At 41.6% G+C, this 19072-nt stretch overlaps 1 protein-coding gene across 7 annotated transcripts in view; it reads left to right on the top strand.

The window, feature by feature from the left end:
* ARHGAP42 (Rho GTPase activating protein 42) overlaps positions 1–19072 on the top strand; it is a 353084-nt gene that overhangs the window by 259384 nt on the left and 74628 nt on the right. For 5 of the 7 annotated variants that reach the window (XM_055547592.1, XM_055547593.1, XM_055547594.1 and 2 more), the window contains one exon: positions 8857–8967. In XM_055547592.1, the coding sequence (XP_055403567.1) occupies positions 8857–8967 (111 nt within the window). Of the gene's footprint in view, positions 1–6336; positions 6412–7684; positions 7825–8856; positions 8968–19072 lie in introns of those variants that run through there. The other 2 variants (XM_055547599.1, XM_055547597.1) reach the window with 2 other exon arrangements.

Below are 19072 nucleotides of genomic sequence, written 5' to 3'. Positions count from 1 at the left end.
TTTGAGGTATATTTGACCATATTTCAATCAACCTTATATGTCCAAGAGAGCTGAAATGATTTCTGTTGATAGGAATTTGACCAGAAGAAATGATCAGAAATGAGTATAAGAATAAATTGTGTAAATATGATGATCCAAGAGTTATTCACAATAAAAATTTTAGAAACATCCAAAATAGCACAAAAGAATGATTGGGATAAATACACAAATAGAGCTTGGCCAAAAACAGAATTGATATGACTGTGAAAGTTTTATTTGGAAAAGCATTTAAAGATATTTGGAAATATTTGTTAGCCTAAGTGTGGAATAACAGGATTTAAACCAGAATATATACTATTATTCATGTCTTTTAAAGTAATTTTTTGTGTGTGTGTTGTAAACATTTATAGTGAGCCCGCAGTTAATTTATTATCTTTACATTTCCCTGTTTAATAATGAACAATGAATAAACATATAGTAATGAGTATCTATTAATTTTATAGTTAGGAGAATAGTATAGGGGTTACTTTTAGGAGCCAAGAGTTTGGGTTTCTGTTAATATCTGTAAGTAAAGATGCTTTCAGCAGGTTCTCCTCTCCCACCTCCTGAGTGAAGGGAATCCCTCAGGTTCTGCTTACTGCTATTTTTGTCCTTCTCTGTGTCCCCAGTGGTTCTACGCCTTTCATATTGTTGGTAACATCTCAGGGAGTGTTTCCCACCATGTGAGTGTTGCCCACCATATTTCCCATCCTGACCATCTTTGCACTGTCCACTGACGGGTTACTATGACACCATACTAACACATCTGAAAACCTTCTCCAATTTGACCCTGTTTCTCACTTCTTTAATTCTGTTAATGCTTGGTGTTATTTCTTATGTCAGAATTATCTTTGACTTCTTCCCCCTTTGCTTCTCACACCTGCGTCCTCAAGCTTGTCTTACTCAGATCAGTCACTCAGTCGTGTCCAACTCCTTGCGACCCCATGAATCACAGCACGCCAGGCCTCCCTGTCCATCACCAACTCCCGGAGTTCACTCAGACTCATCTCCATCGACTCAGTGATGCCATCCAGCCATCTCATCCTCTGTCGTCCCCTTCTCCTCTTGCCCCCCATCCCTCCCAGCATCAGAATCTTTTCCAATGAGTCAACTCTTCGCATGAGGTGGCCAAAGTACTGTAGTTTCAGCTTTAGCATCACTCCTTCCAAAGAACTCCCAGGGCTGATCTCCTTCAGAATGGACTGGTTGGATCTCCTTGCAGTCCAAGGGACTCTCAAGAGTCTTCTCCAACACCACAGTTCAAAAGCATCAATTCTTCGGCGCTCAGCCTTCTTCACAGTCCAACTCTCACATCCACACATGACCACAGGAAAAACCATAGCCTTGACTAGACGTACCTTTGTTGGCAAAGTAATGTCTCTGCTTTTGAATATGCTATCTAGGTTGGTTATAACTTTCCTTCCAAGGAGTAAGCGTATTTTAATTTCATGTCTGCAGACATCATCTGCAGTGATTTTGGAGCCCAGAAAAATAAAGTCTGACACTGTTTCCACTGTTTCCCCATCTATTTCCAATGAAGTGGTGGGACTGGATGCCATGATCTTCGTTTTCTGAATGTTGAGCTTTAAGCCAACTTTTTCACTCTCCACTTTCACTTTCATCAAGAGGCTTTTGAGTTCCTCTTCACTTTCTGCCATAATGGTGGTGTCATCTGCATATCTGAGGTTATTGATATTTCTCCCGGCAAGCTTGATTCCAGCTTGTGTTTCTTCCAGTCCAGGGTTTCTCATGATGTACTCTGCATGTAAGTTAAATAAGCAGGGTGACAGTATACAGCCTTGACGTACTCCTTTTCCTATTTGGAACCAGTCTATTGTTCCATGTCCAGTTCTAACTGTTGCTTCCTGACCTACATACAAATTTCTCAAGAGGCAGATCAGGTGGTCTGATATTCCCATCTCTTTCAGAATTTTCCACAGTTTATTGTGATCCACACAGTCAAAGGCTTTGGTATAGTCAATAAAGCAGAAATAGATGTTTTTCTGGAACTCTTTTGCTTTTTCCATGATGCAGCGGATGTTGGCAATTTGATCTCTGGATCCTCTGCCTTTTCTAAAACCAGCTTGAACATCAGGAAGTTCACAGTTCACGTATTGCTGAAGCCTTGCTTGGAGAATTTTGAGCATTACTTTACTAGTGTGTGAGATGAGTGCAATTGTGCAGTAGTTTGAGCATTCTTTGGCATTGCCTTTCTTTGGGATTGGAATGAAAACTGACCTTTTCCAGTCCTGTGGCCACTGCCGAGCTTTCCAAATTTGCTGGCATATTGACTGCAGCACTTTCACAGCATCATCTTTCAGGATTTGAAATAGCTCAACTGGAATTCTATCACCTTCACTAGCTTTGTTCGTAGTGATGCTTTCTAAGGCCCACTTGACTTCACATTCCAGGATGTCTGGCTCTAGGTCAGTGATCACACCATCATGCTTATCTGGGTCGTGAAGATCTTTTTTGTACAGTTCTTCTGTGTATTCTTGCCCTCTCTTCTTAATATCTTCTGCTTCTGTTAGGTCCATACCATTTCTGTCCTTTTTCAAGCCCATCTTTGCATGAAGTGTTCTCTTTTTATCTCTAATTTTCTTGAAGAGATCTCTAGTCTTTCGTGTTCTGTTGTTTTCCTCTATTTCTTTGCATTGATTGCTGAAGAAGGCTTTCTTATCTTGTACTTGCTATTCTTTGGAACTCTGCATTCAGATGTTTATATCTTTCCTTTTCTCCTTTGCTTTTCGCTTCTGTTCTTTTCACAGCTATTTGTAAGGCTTCCCAGACAGCCATTTTGCTGTTTTGCATTTCTTTTCCATGAATATGGTCTTGATCCCTGTCTCCTGTACAATGTCATGAACCTCATTCCATAGCTCATCAGGCACTCTATCAATCAGATCTAGGCCCTTAAATCTATTTCTCACTTCCACTGTATAATCATAAGGGATTTGATTTAGGTCATACCTGAATGGTCTAGTGGTTTTCCCTACTTTCTTCAATTTAAGTCTGAATTTGGCAATAAGGAGTTCATGGTCTGAGTCACAGTCAGCTCCTGGTCTTGTTTTTGCTGACTGTATAGAGCTTCTCCATCTTTGGCTGCAAAGAATATAATCAATCTGATTTCGGTGTTGACCATCTGGTGATGTCCATGTATAGAGTCTTGTGTTATTGGAAGAGGGTGTCTGTTACGACCAGTGCATTTTCTTGGCAAAACTCTATTAGTCTTTGCCCTGCTTCATTCCGTATTCCAAGGCCAAATTTGCCTGTTACTTCAGGTGTTTCTTGACTTCCTACTTTTGCATTCCAGTCCCCTATAATGAAAAGGACATCTTTTTTGGGTGTTAGTTCTAAAAGGTCTTGGAGGTCTTCATAGAACCATTCAACCAGCTTCTTCAGCGTTACTGGTTGGGGCATAGACTTGGATTACTGTGATATTGAATGGTTTGCCTTGGAAACGAACAGAGATCATTCTGTCTTTTTTGAGATTGCATCCAAGTACTGCATTTTGGACTCTTTTGTTGACCATGATGGCTACTCCATTTCTTCTGAGGGATTCCTGCCCGCAGTAGTAGATATAATGGTCATCTGAGTTAAATTCACCCATTCCAGTCCATTTCAGTTCACTGATTCCTAGAATGTCGACATTCACTCTTGCCATCTCTTGTTTGACCACTTCCTATTTGCCTTGATTCATGGACCTGACATTCCAGGTTCCTATGCAATATTGCTCTTTACAGCATCAGACCTTGCTTCTATCACCAGTCACATCCACAGCTGGGTATTCTTTTTGCTTTGGCTCCATCCCTTCATTCTTTCTGGAGTTATTTCTCCACTGATCTCCAGTAGCATATTGGGCACCTACTGACCTGGGGAGTTCCTCTTTCAGTATCCTATCATTTTGCCTTTTCATACTGTTCATGCGGTTCTCAAGGCAAGAATACTGAAGTGGTTTGCCATTCCCTTCTCCAGTGGACCACATTCTGTCAGATCTCTCCACCATGACCCGCCTATCTTGGGTGGCCCCACATGGCATGGCTTAGTTTCATTGAGTTAGACAAGGCTGTGGTCCTGGTGTGATTAGACTGACTAGTTTTCTGTGAGTATGGTTTCAGTGTGTCTGCCCTCTGATGACCTCTTGCAACACCTACCGTCTTACTTGGATTTCTCTTACCTTGGGTGTGGGGTATCTCTTCACGGCTGCTCCAGCAAAGCGTAGCCAATGCTCCTTACCTTGGACGAGGGGTATCTCCTTACCGCCGCCCTTCCTGACCTTCAACGTGGGATAGCTCCTCTAGGCCCTCCTGTCCCGCACAGCCACAGCCTGGGGTTGGTCCTCCCGGCCACTGCCCCTGGCCTTGGGCGTGGGGGCATGGGGTAGCTCCTTCCACGCTGCCCCTGGACTCAGGCTTAAGGGAGTGGGGTATCTCCTCCCGGCTGCAGCCCCTGACCTCGGACGCGGGGTAACTCCTCTTGTCACGGCCCCTGACCTCGGACGCTGGGTATCTCCTCTTGGCCACCTCCCCTGACCTTGGACTTGGGGTAGCTCCTCTTGGCCACTGCCCTTTGGGCATGGGGTCCTCCCAGCTTCTGCCCCTGACCTCGGACGCTGGGTATCTCCTCTCGGCCACCTCCCCTGACCTCCGACATTGGGTAACTCCTCTTGGCCGGGGCCCTTCAGGCATGGGTTCCTCCCAGCTTCTGCCCCTGACCTCAAACGTGGGGTAGCTCCTCTCGGTCACCCGCCTGCGCTTTAGCGCGCCCGTCGCAGCCGCCTGCGCTTTAGCGCGCCTGTCGCAGGCGCACAAGCTTGTCTTACTAGGATATACCAAACACCTTCACCCGTATCAAGTAAGAGGTCTCCTTATATTCAGGTGCACCCAGCTTCACCGTTGAGTAGATGCATTCTACACTGCGCACACACTAATCTTCTAAGTTTCTTGAAGTCCAGCTCTGATCCTGACCACACCTTCCTCCAGTTCTTGTCTGGTTTATAAGATGAGTGTGTACTCATTCTCTCTGTGCTGCCTCAGCTCTCACTTCTGACAGTTTCAGACAAACCCCTTTGCTCCATCTACGAGAACATAATCTCTCCTGACTTTAGTCCCTCACTAAAATTCTTACCTCTACCTTCTCTGAACCTCTCCATTCCTCAGCATCCAACTTAAATCCTTTTCCCTCTGGGAATAAATCAGCAGCTGTCACCTGAATGATAGTTTTTTTTCACTATTCCTTTTTCCTCTATTTTGAACTGAGACAGCTTAGGGTGTGTGGGGAAGAATTTAGGTATCTGCTATCTGCTGAACTGTGTGGTTTTCTTATGTACCTAATTTGATTTCTTACTGGGATGACTTTGCTATGTAAACAACAGCTACTTAAGCAATCTATTGTTCTGGAGTAATTACTATTCCCTTTCATTTATAAACGTTTGGACTATGAATTACAGAGAAGTAATCTTACTTCTCCAGTACAAAATACTTGACCACAAAATACTTGTTAATGAGTGTATAGCAACTGATACATGCTATGAGCTCAAGGACTAAAGGAATTCATCTGAGGTAAAAAATGTCTTTCTAAATCTGGTACTGAAAAAAAAAAAATTAAGCTATTGTATTCTGTTAGAACTGTGCATTCTAGATGACCTTTCAAAGCAGGTTTGTATATTAAATTTAGCTGTCTATGTCTAAGGGAAACCAGGCACAAGCGTCTAAGAATCGTCTCCCAGAGGAGACACACAGGACTTAATTCCCTCAGCAACGAGTCACGACAACACCTGTGAAATGGTATCTACTAGAATCTCGTAGACTGAGAGCCAGTGGTTTTAACTGGAGGCTGGTCATGTAGACACCTTCTTCTTTTCATGTAGGCAAATTCCAGACTCCCACATACAAAGCAGGGGTTCAAAACAGCCCATATCACTTGCACAGTTTTAGCATTAGTGAACTACTTTCATCCGTTAGGCGGGTGGTGTCTCGCTGTTCACACTGTTGCACAGTGTTCGTGGAACCCAAGATAGGCAAGGCGCAAGCAGGGAAACGGGAAGAAAACTCAAGGAGCTGTTGGAGCCGCGAACACATTTCTTCTCTCCCGACTGGCGCGGCAGCCAGAGCAGCAGACACGCCATCTTCTCTCTTCTGTGTTGACCCAGGCTGCAGCCGTGACTCAGCCTTCGACCATAAGGTGGCCCCAGGGGCTCTTTCAGGTGGAGCTCACGGATGCTTCCGGAACACAATAGCCCGTGGCCAGGCGAGTTCGCTGTGACGGGCACGTGCCTGCGCTGTAAGAGCTCTCAGCTGTTACACAGTCGTGATTTACAAAACATAGGGTGAGAGCTAGAGGATGTGGAGGGGAGAGCTGGCCACACCCTCTTGCTCATTTGCTCCTTCCTTTCAGGTGGGAACCCTCCTAAAATCCACATTCCCGTAGTGTTGGAGCATTAGTCATTGCTTAGAACCTCTGCTCCTGGAAACTCTGCTACCAGTATTAGCTCTTTAATCGAAGCAGGCCTTTCAATGGCTAGCGTGCCTGCTCTGTGAACTCTTTTATGCACAGCTCTGTTAACCCAAAATAATAATTTTAGGCTCTAACAGTGTTTCAAGCATTCAGGTTTGTTCCTGTGTGTGAGTTGACACAAAGATCATCTTTTAAAGTAAACAGAAGCTTCAGAAATAATTTGTTGGATAGACTATTAACTCTGAGACTGAAAATATTTTTGCATCTTTTACACCCTGTGGTGTACACTGGAGCTTTCTCTTGGAGGACCGACCAGTTTTCTCATCTCTTTCTCATTGCTGGTTCAGTGATGTTGTATTTGTGCTTTGGAACTGGTTATTTTGGGAATATTTATACCACAAAAACCAGCAAATAGTATAAATTGGGATTCCACCCACACCCCCCCCTCCCAAGGAAGCCAATTGTTAAACTTTATTAGCATACCACCACCTGTATCCCCTTACCATTTATTCTATAGTGTGTTCCTCTAAGGGGTAGGAATAAAATGTATGTAATTTGTGTGAAATACTAACTTAGGGTACTGAAAAGCTACTGGTCCAAATTTCCTGCTTGGTTTATATTATTCTTTTGATGTATTGTGGCTTCCTTCTGTGGCTCAAACGGTAAAGAATCTGCCTGCAATGCGGAAGACCAGGGTTTGATCCCTGGGTCAGGAACATCCCCTGGAGAAGGCAATGGCAGCCCACACCAGTACTCTTGCCTGGAAAATCCCATGGACAGAGGAGCCTGGTGGGCTATATAGTCCACGGGGTCTGCAAAGAGTTGGACACAACTGCATGACTGACACTTTCACTTTCTGATATATTAGTCTATAAACCTGGAATTCTCAAGTTTATCCATCACTAATGAACTACTTATTGGGTTATTTTTAATTATGTAAGTATTTTTAAAAGTCCTTCTTTCAAATGAAGTTTTAAGATGCTATGCTGTCAAAGCCAGAAAACCTAATTTTATCTTTCTTTAAGCTTTTGTTTGTTAAATTATCAGTGTAAGATGGCTCCAAAGCAGTGTCCTATTCCCAAATTGTCGCTGGCAGATACTTAGTATTCTGGAGAGGCCATTCTACTCATCTGCCTTTACTAATCTCAGCTGGCAGTGAGTAGTAGTGTAGTTGGGCAATGAAAGTAAGGTAAAATCATGCCTTTTTACTGAACCAGTCAGTTCTAAAGACAGCATGCGAGGATGATGATGAGCATAGAAGAGGGAAGAGAATGGGCACAGCGTTGTTGCAGCATGAGTCATTGCTTAGAACCTCTGCTTTGGGAACTCTGCTACCAGTATTATCTCTATAATGTGTGTGCTTAGTCACTCAGTTGTGTCCAACTCTTTGCAACCCCGTGGACTGCAGCCCGCCAGGCTCCTCTGTCCATGGGCATTCTCCAGGCAAGAATACTGGAGTGGGTTGCCATGTCCTCCTCCAGGGAATCTTCTCAACCCAGGAGTCGAACCCAGGTCTCCCACATTGCAGGTGGATTCTTTACTGTCCGAACCACCAGGAAAGCCTGCTGTTGAATATTCTGAGATGATTCTTCCTCAATTAAATCAAGACATTATGCAGTTTTCGGGGCTTCCCTCATTGCCCAGGTGGTAAAGAATCTGCCTGCAATGCAGGAAACCTGGGTTCAATTCCTGGGTCAGGAAGATCCCCTGGAGAAGGAAATGGCAACCCACTCCAGCATTATTTCCTGGAGGATCCCATGGACAGAGGAGCCTGGCAGGCTGCAGTCCATGGGGTTCTAAGAGTTGGACACGACTTAGTGACTAAACCACCACATGCAGTTTTCAGGATCTTTTGTAGTGTTATTCCAGCCTTGCCTCTGCCTCCTTCCCTCCACTACTCTGAAGGCAGACTCTGTCAGACTTTTTCATGCCTCTTTACATTTTCATGGGAGTGACCCCTTTGTTATATTTGACTACTCATGGCCAGTTATTCATCTTAAGATCCAACTCAGAACACCACCATTCTTTTTCCAGAATTTAGACTCTCTTTTGTGATTGCTTAGATTTTCATATAGATTTGTGTACCGTTTTATAATCATTTTTAATTTAATGAATGTTGTATGTTTGCTCTGTGTGTGTGAGTGTGTGTGTGTGTGTGTGCGTATGTGCATTTTCTTCCCATTCCATATACTATAAGCTCTCTTGGACAAAGACTGTGTTTTCCTAATCTTTGTATTCCCAAGATACAATTGCTATATTCAAACTTTTTGTAGGACTTAATTTTTAAAAAAGGTTTCAGAGCAGAATAATATTTGATTCCCTCTCTAACACAGAACCTTCAATAATCACTCTCTATGTCATGATTTGCCTTTGTGTGCTTTTTAGGCAGATACACAGGTTGACCGAGAACATCAGAACTTCTATGAGTCATCACTAGAATACGTCTTTAAAATTCAAGAGGTTCAGGAAAAAAAGAAGTTTGAATTTGTCGAACCGGTAAGATCTATTTTCTGTATAATAATAGTAGCTATAATACACCTTCTAAGAAAAATTTGCAGTTTTTTTCTGTTGACAATTATGGTTTTTAAAAATAAAAGGAGAGAGAAGCATGGGAGAGTATGTAGGTGGAGCATGGAGCACTTTAGGGCAATGAAATGCCCTAATCTATGGGACACTGTAATGGTAGATACATGTTATTCATTATACATTTGTCAAAACGTGTGTAGCAGGTACAATACCAGGAGTGAACTGTAATGTAACTATGAACCTTCATAATAATATGTCAGTACTGGGTTATCATTTTGTAACCCATGTGCTGCACTGATGCAAGGTGTTAATAATGGGAGCCCGTGTGGCTAAGGGCCAGGGTGGGTGGTGAGCTCTAATTTCTGTTCAGCTTTTCTGTAAATCTAGCACTGCTCTGAAATAGCCTGTTGATTTAAAAAGCCTAAAATTTAACATTAAAGCATGTATAGTACATACACCTAAAGGAAAACACCTCACCACTACAGTGACCCATTTATCAAACCTTTAGTTGAAGGGAGAGAAGGTAAGGCTGTATTTCTTCCTTTGTTCCACTCTGCTTCCTTACAAGGCGGGGACCTGCCTGACTTTCCAGTGAAGTCATTTATTTTCTTAAGTGAGTGTAAAAAGTAATGGATTCCCTAATGTAAACTGCATTGCAGAAAAGAACAGGTGGCTGGTCTTTATAAACTTACTTCGTTTTCTTGGCATTTTTTCCCAAGTAATACCTTAATATATTACAATATTGCCTGAATAGGCATTTTCATGAGGAATCATCTGTGACTGAATAAGGGTAAGTTCTATAGTCAAGATGATAGGGTATTGATCATAAAATATATAAGAAATCAAATATATAATTTAATCCATCTTTTCTTCCTATGTCAGTTTATTAAAAAAAAAAACTACTTATTATGAGCAATAAAATACCCTATTTCTAATTTAGTGGACGATAGGGAGAAGGGGAGATACATTTCTAAATATATTTGGAAATTTTATTTCCTGATGAAAACCCATCAATGATTACCTAAAGGTGATGGGAAACTGGGACAGAGAAGAGTCCAGGTAGAGTCTTAGCCCCTGCCTGGCTCTGTACCCCTGCTTCACTCCTGTCCCTTCAGCTAGAGCCACCTGCCTTTCTGCTGGCCACTTCACAAGTTTCCAAGACCAACCCTTCACCTCCAACGCTTTAAGGGACTGAAGACCACACCACAGGCTCAAGAATTTAACTTTATATAGCTCAGTTGGTAAAGAATCCACCTGCAACGTGGGAGACCTGGGTTCGATCCCTGGGTTGGGAAGATCCCCTGGAAAAGGGAAAGGCTACCCACTCCAGTATTCTGGCCTGGAAATGTCCATGGACTGTATAGGATCCATGGGATCCATGGGATCGCAAAGAATCGGACACGACTGAGCAACTTTCACTGTAATGACAGCCTTGACTCCAAGTTCTGTTTCCAAACACTAAGTCCTTAAACCCCCTAGTTTGAATTGATAGCCTCTTATTTAGCAGATCCTTTGGGGTCTGATAAACTTTTACTTGGCTTTCTGAAACTCAGCTGGGATTCTTGGACATATGGTCAGCTTGACAAGCGATCGTCAAGGAAGATGACTAATTCTTAAAATTCCTACTCCTCTTCTCATGGAGTAGGTCCTGCCTCTGAGTCGTATCATGGGTTTTGAAGCCTGTCTCCTTGTTGGCACACTTCCCCATCTGGCCTGCCCCTTGGGATTTCTGAATGTCAGCTCTTTGTTAGAGTGCCCCCATTAGTTCTGGTACTTTCCCATCACCCTCCTTCCTTGTGTGTTCCCATTCCCTGCAGATACTCTGCTCATCTGCTGTGCGGGTCTTCCTCGCACCTGGAATGATCCTTCCACAGCTGTAGTAACTCTCTCCTCTGAAGAGGCACGCGTGTAGCCCGTTTCCCCATCCAAGATTCTTTTATAGCCCATCCTGTCTGGGAACAGTGAACCAGACCATTCTGTAAGATGACATCAGGTAATATAAGGAAAAGGTTATAAAATCATTTGCTCACAGGTCACAGAAGGAATGCTAAGTATTTGTGAATTCATGTGACAATACAGGTAGAGAAGTGGAAACTGTCCTTCAACTGAAATGTTTCTTCCTTCCCTCTGTGGTATCCCATACTGGGATGGTCTGATAAGTCTTCTGTAATGCATGCCTTTCTGGTGACACCACAGTCAAGGTCGATGTTAAATTTGTTCTTCTTCCAAAATATTTTCCTGGCTGCTGGATTTTTCTTATTAGAATGTCTGGCCAAACCAAATAGTGCTGTCAGTTTAGTCTCATTCCATTTCCAGCCACAAAGTCTCATCCATGGGATTTTACTTAATTTCCACCCCCGTACTGAGAAGAATAGAAACGGGAGCACTAGAACATGGGGTTGCTGCTCTTTAGGTTATACATTTACAAATTAATTTAGAGGAAAAAAGCCTTTAAGATTTCAAAAACAAAGCCCCCAGGAGCTATAAAGATAAAAACACATGAGGATACTTTAATATCTTTGAAGGTTATTTCCTGCAGAAATCCAATTCCTGTTGTGTAAAGCTTTATATTGAAGAAATGAAGCAATCTATGCTAGTTTAGCTGAGATTTGTTTGACAAAAAAGCATTAGAGTAAAGCAAAGTACTTTAGGGGTGCGACTTAAACAGATGCTGTGATAGCAAGTAGAAAATATAAATAGTCCTGTTGATTCCCATTAAATAATATTCTTACTTTATGATGATCATTTGAGACTAATTTTCCATGATTTCAATTAACGTCAAGATCCTCTTATAGTTGACCTTTGAACAATACAACTTTGAACGGTGTGGATCCCACTTATATGTGGATGTTTTTCAATAATTACCACAGTACTAAACAGTCTGTGGGTTGGTTGGGTCTGCGGATGCAGAGCAACAGATGCCACAACTGGTCTGTAAAGTTTTACACAGAGTTCCAAAAGGTGTGTGTGTGTGTGTTGTGTGCACACACATGCATATAAGCATATAGGCATCCTTCATTACCACATTGTTTAAGGGTCAACTTGTACTTATGATAAAATGTCTACAGAATATTCAGGTGGTACCAGGAAAGGATGTTCCTACAGCTTCGTTATTCTTAGGAGAATCTGGGTCTAATATATGCGAAAAGAGGGGCATTTATAAATTTTTTATAAATTACTGCTTTTGAAGTATACAGAAAGCCAGCTTTTTAAACTCAGTTCTCCAATAGTTATATGATTTTAATGGCCTTTTCCCCCTGTTTATCATAGTTTATTTGGAATGCAATGGTAGCTAATTCATGATCTCTAGACTCGCACTACTCAGTGTGGTAGCAACTACTTATGTATGACTGTCAAACCCATGAAATGAGACTAGTGTAGATTAAGATGTGCTCCAAACCTGAAACACATACTAGATTGCAAAGGCTTAGTACAAAAAAGAAAGCCTTTCTTTTTTAAAGAAATATCATTAAATCCTTTTATATTTATTACATGTTGAAATTGTAATCTTTGGAATACACTGTATAAAATATTAAATTTTGCTTGGTTTAAGTTTCTTGTGACTACTAGAAAATCAAAATTTTCACATTCGTTTGCCTTTGTGGTTTGTGTTATATTTCTGTCTAGCAGTGCTAGACTGTGTTCTTTCAGATTTGCCAACAAGATATGTGAGTTCAGGTCTGTAATGGGGGAGAAGAGATCAGAGAGGGAGAAATATGATTTCCTGATTCTTGATTGTAAGATCCTCCTATTTCTCAGAGTTGCCCAGATTTTATGAGAATTTTGAGGGATTAGGAGAAAAACCTTGAGAAGTAGCTGAACATGAACAGCCTACATAAGAGAGTTGAATACCCTGTCTTGAAAGTCTGTTATGGAACATGAAGTTTGTGGCTCAGAAAACCAAAATAATCTTTTTATAACTTAACTCCCTTACGGTTCATTCAGCTGCAGTTGGTGGATGTTTTGACTGTATCCCGCAAGCGTACATAGTTGGGACTAGAGTTTTGTGAGCAACTACTCTGTGTCCTGTGTTTTCCGCATTCTCCCATGTGAACCACACCATGGCTTTATTATTGGTAGTTTTTATCCTTCAAGATGAGAAACTTAAGTCACAGAAAGAATATTAGTTGCCTGAGGTCACAAACCTAAAGAGAGGGAGAACCAGGAAGCCAGAACCCAAGTCCAGAGTTAACTATTTCATACTGCCAACAGCCTTAAGGACTGCTTCGTTACAAAAGTTAGTTCTTATTGCTTGCTCTGACCAAATAAAATGGATGACCCTAGAAAACTGGACTGTAAAGCTATTTTAATTCCTCAAACATTAGAAGAAGAAAAGAAGAGATTTTTCTTCACTTTGGTAAAGATGATTGAGTCCATGCACATATCTGTTCATTCATTCACTTGTTCTTCCATCCTTCTTTCATAATTCTGTTTTAAGTTGTCTCCCGAGGCCACAGGAAACTGGCCACTTTTCATGTAGAGACAAAGTATAATGGCTTAGTGACTATAAGTTGAAATTTGGCTTCAGCCTTGCAGCTCTGTGAATTTGGAATGCTTTTCCAATTCTGTGATCCTCAGGTTTTTATCTGTCAGTCGGGGATAAACTTTGTGTGTAGTTCACAGAATTGTCACATCTGATGCAGGTAATACACAATGTACCTGGTTCGTCATAAGCATCAATAAGCTAGTGTGAGCTTGCACGTGGACTGTTATCACTAGATAAGAAAAGAATATTGATGAGTCATTTATCAGTGTGCTTCAAAGCCAGATAAAGCTTTTTCAAAACCACATTTTTAATTTTAACATGCTTTAAAATATGCATCTAAATTCTATAAGAACATTTTAACTTTATTTTTTTAGACTTCAGTCTTTTTGTATTATGTTTAAACGTCACGTGGAAAAGTGAAAATAAGCAATTAAATATAAACTGAAGCATGCTCCTTTTAATACTCATCCCTTAGACTGTTAAATTTATTTTTAAATCATTTTCTGAAAAAAATCTAAGGTAATTTAGTTAACATGCTTTAGCTCTTTAGCTTATTATATGATGAAGTATACTTATAAAATGCTTTTTAGCTTTTCTAATAGATGTGAATAATTTTGAAACTAAACAACTACTTGCTAAGTTAAAAAGGTCTATCAGATAGTATGTAGACATTCAGGTCCTTGGTTAACCTTAGTATAGAAAATTTAGAGTAGATTAAAGTGAGAAAATAAGACAGTATTATTTTTTTTAAAAAGACATTGTAGGACTAAAAATTAGATTTCTATTCTGCTGAAAATCTAAGTGCAGTCATTCTATAAAAATGAAACAATAAAGCTCTCCTCAGGTTGCATACATTTAAATAAAAGCTTCTTGGCCTTTGGATTTAGTTCTAGGTACTGTTACTGAAAGTTTGAAGTTTGCAGTGACTGTTAGACCATGAAGAATTTTGGAGAAGTCAGAAAAATGCATTCTATCTATTTAACTGACTGATCTCTTATACTTAATTTTAGAAATCCATCATGTAAAGGCCTGGTCTAAACATAGCTTCTGCTGGATTTTATCACATTGATGGCCACATTACCTTCTTCATTCCCATTTAGTTGAAAAGATAAGCTGACTATTCCTTATTGCCTTGTTTCTTTCCAAAGAAGTTTCAGCCCTATCTGTTTCATCTGAATTGCATCCCCTTGAAATATTAGAAATTCATCTTTAGTAACTCCAGTGAGTCTTCACTGCTGAGGCAATATATACCCATGACTTCAGAAAGTTTTGGCTTTTTAAATTACTTGAATCTGTGTTCATATCTGTTCATTCATTCATTCATTTGTTCTTCCATACTTTTTTCATTGACTTCCCTGGTGGTCCAGTGGTTAAGAATACACCTGCCAATGCAGGGAATATGTGTTCAGTCTCTGCTCTGGGAGATCCAACGGGCCATGGGGCAACTAAGCCCGTGCACCAGAACGGCTGAGCCCTTGAGTCTAGAGCTGGTGCCCTGCAACAAGAGAAGCCACCACATTGAGAATCCTGCACACTGTCACAGAGTATTAGAGTGGGAAAGATGAGAGAGCTCTTCAAGAAAATTGGAGATACCAAGGGGACATTTTGTGCAAAGATGAGCACAACAAAGGACAGAAAAGGCAAGGATCTAACAGAAGCAGAAGAGATTAAGAAGAGGTGGCAAGAATACAAGTGTCAGAAGAACTATACATAAAAGGACATAATGACCAGATAACCACAATGGTATGGTCACTCACCTAGAGCCAGACATCATGGAGTCTGAAGTAAAGTGGGCTTTAGGAAGCATTACTACAAACAAATCTAGTGGAGGTGATGGAATTCCAGCTGAGCTATTGAAAATCCTAAAAGATGATGCTGTGAAAGTGCTGCATTCAATATGTCAGCAAATTTGGAAAACTCAGCAGTGGCCACAGGACTAGAAAAGGTCAGTTTTCATTCCAATCCCAAAGAAAGGCAATGCCAAATAATGTTCAAACTACTGCACAATTGCACTCATCTCACATGCTAGCAAAAAATGCTGAAAATTCTCCAAGCCAGGCTTCAGCAGTAGGTAAACCAAGAACTTCCAGATGTTGAAGCTGGATTTAGAAAAGGCAGAGGAACCAGATATCAAATTGCCAACATCCGCTGGATCATGGAAAAAGCAAGAGAGTCCCAGAAAAACATCTACTTTTGCTTCATTGACTATGCTAAAACCTTTGACTGTGTGGATCACAATAAACTGTGGAAACTTCTTCAAGAGATGGAAATATGACCACCTGACCTGCCTCCTGAGAAATCTGTATGCAGGTCAAGAAGCAACAGTTAGGACTGGAATGGAACCACAGACTGGTTCCAAATTGGGAAAGGAGTATGTCAAGGCTGTATATTGTCACCCTGCTTATTTAACTTCTCTGCAGAGTACATCATGAGAAATGCTGGGCTAGATGAAGCACAAGCTGGAATCAAGACTGCTGGGAAAAGTATCAACAACGTCAGTTATGCAGTTGCTAACACCCCAGTGGCAGAAAGCAAAGAGGAACTAAATAGCCTATTATTGATGAAGGCGAAAGAAGAGAGTGAAAAAGCTCGATTAAAACTCAGCATTCAAAAAATGTAGATCATGGCATCCAGTCCCATGACACTTCATGACAAATAGATGGGGAGAAAGTAGAAACGGTGACAGATTTTATTTTATTTTTTTTTTTAATTTATTTAAAATGGCTTCCCTGGTAGCTCAGATGGTAAAGTGTCTACCTACAATGCGGGAGATCCAGGTTTGATCCCTGGGTCAGGAAGGTCTCCTGGAGAAGGAAGTGGCAACCCACTCCACTATTCATGCCTGGAAAATCCCATGGACCGAGGATCTTGGTGGGCTACAGTCCATGGGGTCACAAAGAGTTGGACATGACTGAGTGACTTCACTTTCTTTCTTTATTTTTTTTGGACTTCAAAATCACTGTGGATGGTTGACTGCAGTCATGAAATTAAAAAACGCTTGTTCCTTGGAAGAAAATCTATGACAAACCTAGACAGCGTATTAAAGAGCAGAGATATCATTTTGCTGACTAAGGTCAATATAGTCAAAGCTATGGTTTTTCCATTAGTCATGAACAGATGTGAGAATTGGACCATAAAGAAGTCTGAGCACCAAAGAAATGATGCTATTGAATTGTGGTGTTGGAGAAGACTCCTGAGAGTCCCTTGGACAGCAGAGAGATCAAACCAATCATTCCTAAAGGAAATCAACTCTGAATATGCATTGAAAGGACTGAAGCTGAAGCTCCAATACTTTGGCCACCTGATGTGAAGAGCCGACTCATTGGAAAAGACCGTGGGCTGGGAAAGATTGAGGGCAAGAGAAGGGAGCTGCAGAGGATGAGATGGTTAGATAGCATCACTGACTCAGTGGACATGAGTTTGTGGAAACTCCAGCAGATGGTGAAGGACAGGGAAGCTTGGTGTGCTGCTGTTCTTGAGGTTGAAGAGTCAGATAGGACTTGGCAACTTTGCAACAACACAGCTTCTCTGATTATTACCCTCTTTGACAAGTTGTCCCCCAATGCCACATTGACTGACCACTTTCCAGCCATGACTCTTTTTCCTTCGGTTTTCTCATTCATTGCATTAGATATTGATACTTTTTCATTCCCATTCAGTCTATACATTAGACTTAAAGTACTCTGTGGTCATTCAGAAGCTATCCCTTGTGATTTTTCTCTCTGTTTTCCTCCAAGTAAAGAATAGCAAAGACTGCAGGATTATCTTCTAGGCCAGACACGTGTACAGGATGAAAATTTATGCCTTACCTGTGCTCTAGTTTTCCAGTCTTCTTGGAGATTTCAGTGGCCAGATGTAGACATCTGTATCAGACTTTGATCTCTTTTAGTACATTACGATGCTCTGTTTATGAGAAGTGTTTGTATTTTTAAAAAACACTCTTACTGGGATGTAATACACATGCTCTTCAGTTCACACAATTTTAATTAGTTTTTGTCTGTGGTCTGAGGTAGGCATCCAACTCCATTCGTTTCCATGTGGCTCTTCAGTGGTCTAAGAATTCTTTGTTGTAAAGACCATTCTTTACACATTGTATGATCTTGGCACCCTTGTTAAAAACAAGTTGTTCATAGATATCTGAGTTTATTTCTAGACTCTTAGTTCTCTTCAATTGATGTGTATGTCTGTCCTTGTTCCAGTATCACACTGTGTTCATTATTCTAGTTCTGCCCAGTTTGGGCATCAGTCATGTGAAATTACTAAAATTACTCCAGATTGCTTCAGAGGCATGCTCCTCACTCCCATGCTAGCTGCTGCTGCTAAGTTGCTTCAGTCGTACCCGACTCTCTGCGACCCCATGGACGGCAGCCCACCAGGCTCCCCCATCCCTGGGATTCTCCAGGCAAGAGTACTGGAGTGGGTTGCCATTTCCTTCTCCAATGCAGAAAAGTGAAAAGTGAAAGTGAAGTCACTTGGTTGTGTCTGACTCTGCAACCCCATGGACTGTAGCACAACAGGCTCCTCTGCCCATGGGATTCTCCAGGCAAGAGTACTGGAGTGGGTAGCCTTTCCCTTCTCCAGGAGATCTTCCCAACTCTGTGATAGAACCCAGCTCTCTAACATTGCAGACGGATTCTTTACCAACTGAGCCACAAGGGAAGCCCAAGAACACTGGACTGGGTAACCTATCCCTTCTCCAGCGGATCTTCCCAACCCAGGAATAGAACCAGGGTCTCCTGCATTGCAGGTAGATTCTTTGCCAACTAAGCTGTGACCTGGTGATTAATCAGCTGAAAAATTGTGAATAAGCTATTCCTTTGCTGACTTGCTATGGGTTTTGCTAAATGATTCAGTTCAGTTCAGTTCAGTCACTCAGTCGTGTCTGACTCTTTGTGACCCCATGAATCACAGCACGCCAGGCCTCCCTGTCCATCACCAACTCCTGGAGTTGAGTTAAACTCATGTCCATCGAGTTGGTGATGCCATCCAGCCATCTCATCTTCTGTCATCTCCTTTTCCTCCTGCCCCCAATCCCTCCCAGCATCAGAGTTTTTTCCAATGAGACAACTCTTCGCATCAGGTGGCCAAAGTACTGGAGTTTCAGCTTTAGCATCAGTCCTTCCAATGAATACCCAGGACTGATCTCCTTTAGGATGGACTGGTTGGATCTCCTTGCAGTCCAAGGGACTCTCAAGAAGACTCTCCAACACCACAGTTCAAAAGCATCTATTCTTCGGTGCTCAGCTTTCTTCACAGTCCAACTCTCGCATCCATACATGACCACTGGAAAAACCATAGCCTTGACTAGATGGACCTTTGTTGGCAAAGTAATGTTTCTGCCTTTGAATATGCTATCTAGGTTGGTCATAACTTTTCTTCCAAGGAGTAAGCGTCTTTTAATTTCATGGCTGCAGTCACTATCTGCAGTGATTTTTGGAGCCCCCCAAAATAAAGTCTGACACTGTTTCCCCATCTATTTGCCATGAAGTGATGGGACCAGATGCCACGATCTTCATTTTCTGAATGTTGAGCTTTAAGCAAACTTTTTCACTCTCCTCTTTCACTTTCATCAAGAGGCTCTTTAGTTCT

This window comes from Bubalus kerabau, chromosome 15 (assembly GCF_029407905.1).
Source record: "Bubalus kerabau isolate K-KA32 ecotype Philippines breed swamp buffalo chromosome 15, PCC_UOA_SB_1v2, whole genome shotgun sequence".
Lineage (NCBI taxonomy): Eukaryota > Metazoa > Chordata > Mammalia > Artiodactyla > Bovidae > Bubalus > Bubalus kerabau.
The sequence above is the reverse complement of the archived record's forward strand: the minus strand, read 5'-3'. Positions and strand labels throughout refer to the sequence as shown.